The 5,106-nt window shown below is 37.3% G+C and overlaps 1 protein-coding gene across 1 annotated transcript; it reads left to right on the top strand.

Annotated features, from left to right (window-relative positions):
- The first annotated feature begins 2,168 nt into the window (after positions 1 to 2,168).
- On the top strand, positions 2,169 to 4,331 carry LOC127655726 (prostate-associated microseminoprotein-like). The gene is made up of 4 exons (XM_052143687.1): positions 2,169 to 2,233; positions 2,655 to 2,772; positions 2,983 to 3,091; positions 3,879 to 4,331. The coding sequence occupies exons 2-4, from the start codon at positions 2,655 to 2,657 to the stop codon at positions 4,045 to 4,047; spliced, it is 396 nt and encodes a 131-aa protein (XP_051999647.1). The 5' UTR covers positions 2,169 to 2,233; the 3' UTR covers positions 4,048 to 4,331.
- Positions 4,332 to 5,106: the final 775 nt, after the last annotated feature.

Raw genomic sequence — 5,106 nt, 5'->3', positions numbered from 1 at the left:
AAAATAACCTATCCCAATGAGGACATCCCCAAATCTCCTTGGCACAAATAAACATACACACACACACACACACACACACATTCACTATAACAAGCAAATCTTCTGTTCAAATTAGAAAATTGAGAATGTTTTACAGTGTGTTTAATAAATGTGTTCTGACATTACTACTTTTTTTTATACTACAGTCAGTAGCACAACTTGTCTAGAAAAAGTTAATTACTGCTAGTAAACTGCTTGATGCTCCTTTGTCTTATTTATAAATATCTGTGAAACTAGATCACTTAGAAAAGAAGAGAAAATTCTTTCATCCACTCTTTAATGAACTTTTCAAAGAAAACTATATTTTTAATATTTACATTATTTAAGAAATGCACTAAAATGTGGAATGTAGTGGATACTGTATACAGCATTTGTAATAGTTTAAATTATGTTTTGGTGAAAACCCATGCTTGAAACTCACTGAAATACATTTACCCTGCAGGATAAATAAAGCTGCTACTATACTTCTACTTACTCAATACAGTATGTAATAGGGATCTGCTTGAAGCTGAATATCTTATTTGGAAAGGCACTAATAATGACTTCAAAAAGAATAATGAATTAATCTGAATAATATAAAAAAGAATAGTATGACTGATTATCCAAAAATCACAAGGATAAAGCATTTTAAATAAACATATCCAACATTACAACGAATGTATGAATCTGTGCAGCCAATATTTCTAAAGTGTAAACTTTATGAGTGAAAATACGCACGTTGTTATTTCAGATCGGATGGCCGTGGTCTCTGTTAATCGTACACGTCTGGAGCTTATGAAGAGTAACATTAATTAAGATACAACATCATATACACTTTCCACTTCTTGAAATGTCTGTTAATGTATCACACAATTCACTGATTATCATGTATTTATTTATAGCCTAAACCTGAGCACGATGATAAATTCCTGACCTGAAGTGTTTTAACGTAGTCTATCCATCTCTTTTTTTTCCCCACCTCTTTTCTCCCCAGTTTGGAATGCCTGACTCCCAATGCGCTCTAGGTCCTCGTGGTGGCGTAGTGACTCCGGGTGGCGGAGGACGAATCTCAGTTGCCTCGGCATCTGAGACCGTCAATCCGCACATCTTATCACGTAGCTTGTTGAGATTGTTACCGCGGTGACCTAGCGCTTGTGGAGATTTCACGCTATTCTCTGTGGTGTCCACACACAACTCACTGAGAATCGGGCTAATTGGCTTCTTAGGAAGCCTGACTTGAGTAACTCAGCACACCCTGGATTCGAACTTGCAACTCCAGGTGTGATAGTCAGCATCTTTACTTAATCCATCTCTTAAAGTTGATAACATTTAATATAAAAAAGTTAAAATGCATAAATTAGGCCTATTCATATTTTATGAATAGGCCTATTCCTCCTTATGTAAAATGATTAATATCAGAAATACCAGGAGAAACCAAAAAATATTCCACAATTAATGTAGCCTACAAATTCAGCCTCATCTGGTAAGAATTTTTTTTAATAATAATTGTATACTACTACTAATAATAATTATTATTATTAGGCTATTATTATGAAAAGGCATGCACAAGGCACATTTTATTAATAGAAACTATAAATGTAAGAGTAACACTTACAAATGGTAATTTCACTTAGTTTTGACACACTTCCGGATTAAGCCCAGCCCACACCCAGTTCTATTCAAATACAGACAGATACAAATAATTTTGGGTTTGAAATCTTGCACAAAATTGTTGCTCCTTTTCTGCATATCGCGGCAGCCCATTTCATCTTATCGTGGCCCATTCGGCCCCGTTTCGCGGCCAGCCCTTCGGGAAAAGTCCCGGTTCTCCCGATGGCCACTCCGCCCCTGCTTTGCTGCACAGCCCAAGTTTGTACATAAATCGATCCACATACATGCAACATATATTTACATTTTATATTGGAAACCTGTAATCTAATATAATCTGTGCAGGAATACTGTATATGTACCTACAGAAACAAAAGCACTTTAAATCAATGAAAGAAATGATGTCAAATAGTGTATATCATGTCTATTTAATTTCTAGTAAGAGAAGAAACTGTGTGTGGGTGGGTGTGTGTGTGTACAGGGAGGGTCAAACGTATAGTATAAATATCAGAGATCATCACAATGACTCCAGATGCTCCTGAGGAATCCACTGGAGGATAAGCACAGAGAACTCTAATACAAGACAAGTCTCAAAGGGAACTGAAAGGTAAGGGCCTGATTTCATTTCAAGGAATTCTTTCATTTCCATTACACTTAAAGATGCAATGTCCAAATAAAATGTCTGAAATCAGGAACCTGTTATAGAAATGATCCATTATAATGACAGTAATAATAATAACTGTCATACCAAAATACACAATTAAATAATTGTATGCCATACAAGGTGGTTCATAACATTTAGTTACCAAGGGAAAAATTTACAATCGCTACTAACTCGAGAGATGAAAGAGAAAGTCAGTTATGCGTATAATATACAGTATATTGTTGTTTTGACAACAAACATTGAAACATGTTGTGAGGGTCAAAACATTTATTGGTCAAATAAAGATGCCCTCTAATAAATTGTGCTCTGTGCAAATATTGTTACTTGAAATAATTTGTGGGGGAAAAAAAACTGTATTTTACAGATGGGTTCAAACATCCTTACTGGTCAGCGTATACTGGTGATTGCAGTCTGTCTTCTGAGTGCATTCACACCAACTCTATCTGTGTACAGAGGGGGGGAATGCACATTCAATACCAAAGGTACACCATTGTTCCTGCATTTGTTTGCATGTTTAATGACCCATACTTTAATTTTCATAAAAATCTTTTAATATCTACATTACTAAAGCAATGAACTTCAAAGAAAGACAACATCTGCCGTAAATAAATAAAAGCCTTTGCTTCATGAATGTGTGCCTGTAATCATACAGTGTGTACATCAATTATTTAGCTGCTTTGTGTTATTTCTAGGCACTTGTGAATATCAAGGACAAGTCTTTGGGATTGGTGAGAGTTGGATTACTACAGACTGCTACCAGTGCGTGTGTATGGAGCCCTTTGGGGTGGGCTGCTGTGATCAGTAAGTCTGCACTTCTGTAGCAAATGTCTGATTGAACCTGCAGTAACTTACTTGTATGATCATGTCCGGTAGTGTATGGTGGGCAATAGGTTTTCTCATTGTATGACCAGGTAGTTCCCCTTTTGGCCGTTTTGCCATCCAACTGGGGGCAACACTGTTTAAATCTAGTGGGGCATTTAACATTGTTTTTTCCCAGCCTGGGTAGCTTAGCGAGTACTGACCCTGACTACCACACTTTGAGTAGCGAGTTCGAATACAGGGCGTGCTGAGTGACTCCAGCCAAGTCTCCAAAGCAACCAAATTGGTCCGGTTGCTAGAGTCACATGGGGTAACCTTCTCGTGGTCGCTATAATGTGGTTCTCGTTCTCGATGGGGCACGTGGGGAGTTGTGCGTAGATGTCGCATAGAATAACATGAAGTCTCCAAGTACGCTACGTCTCCGCGGTAACGTGCTCAACAAGCCATGTGATAAAATGCTCAGATTGACGGTGTTAGATGAGGAGGCAACTGAGATTCATCCTCCGCCACCACGAGGACTTAGAGTACACTGGGAATTGGTCATTCCAAATTGAGCAGAAAAGGGGAGAAAAAACTAAACAAAACAAAAAAAAATGTTCCCCGTTTTCTATGACTCTATTCGAATATCCATTTTTGGTTTTTTAGCCCACTATTTTTAAATCATTGCTCCAAGCTTTTAATAGTTTTACAAGATTGATATGTCTTTTGAAATTTATATAGCCTATCCACTATATTTGAGAGTGAATAATTTTTTTTCTCACCCAAACAGCATCTCCCAGCCAGTAGATTATCCTGAATGGTGTGAAGTCATCAGAAAACCAGACTCTTGCACCAGTGTGGCCGTGATGAGAGCAAATCACAAACTCCCTTGTCTTTATGGAAAGTGGGGCAAGACACAACCCAAAGTCTGGAAGTCTGACAATGAACTAATATTCTAAATAATATACATTTTTAAATATCACCAGTTGCGGTTTGTGATAACTGTCCGATTTATTTTCGTGAAATGTATAGAGATGTGCTATTATGCCATGTTCTGTTTCAGATTTCAAGCACTAAATTGATTGCTACAGAGAACTACATATTAATTATCATTTTACTAGCTTTAACTGTTCAAATATCTATGCTGCTATGCACAGACTTTACTTAGAGGTACCGATTATTGATCATTTGAACACTGTCATGTTTGCTTTTTATTAATGGAAATTTTCACACAATTGCATATAATGACGACAATGTAATTATGATTACCACAATCACATGATAATTTAGTCTGATATCCACCCTTTATGTAGATATTGGTGACAGTATTATCTTTATACACTGACATTTGCTGTAATTACATCTACAATAGCACAAAGCAATAATAAATAAACATTCTGACCGTGATGTTTCTATAATTGTGTAAGGTTGAATATGTAACTAATTAAACAATGTTGGCAATTGTAACTTGTTTTCATGCATTTTGTTTGATTTTAGTGTGAAATCCCCGTAGTTTGACCGAAAATGAAACACTGAAACTTCACACAAGTTCAAGCAAAAAAATCATTTGCGCTATAAACTACAATAATGCAGAATTCTCGTCTCGAGTTAGTGCCAGCAGAAGATCTCTTTCGGTTTTCCCTTCCTTTATCCTGCATGTGGTGAAATCTGATATGGTGTCGACGCGTTCCGGTGAAGTTTCGAAATAAACATGAACGTTAACGTAAAGGCTGAAGGTGAAAACTGGGTCAGGACACAATCTTTCGACCTTTGATTTAACTATCTCGGTGAACACTGGAATGAATTTCAACTATTCGGCAAGGTGCACACAGTCGTGCCTTAAGTCACATGATGAGCCTGAGCTGTCGCATCACGTGTCAATGTTCAAGTTTCAGGAAAGTTTTAGTTCTTGATGGAGAAGCACCGCCTATAGCCCGCCTCTTCTGCATTATGATTGGTCTTTACTCAGCGCTGATCCCTTTGATAGGTTCTAACTGCACGCCACTCGAGCTGCTTAC

The sequence above is a fragment of the Xyrauchen texanus genome, chromosome 15 (assembly GCF_025860055.1).
Source record: "Xyrauchen texanus isolate HMW12.3.18 chromosome 15, RBS_HiC_50CHRs, whole genome shotgun sequence".
Lineage (NCBI taxonomy): Eukaryota > Metazoa > Chordata > Actinopteri > Cypriniformes > Catostomidae > Xyrauchen > Xyrauchen texanus.
This window is presented reverse-complemented; position numbering and strand designations above follow the sequence as displayed.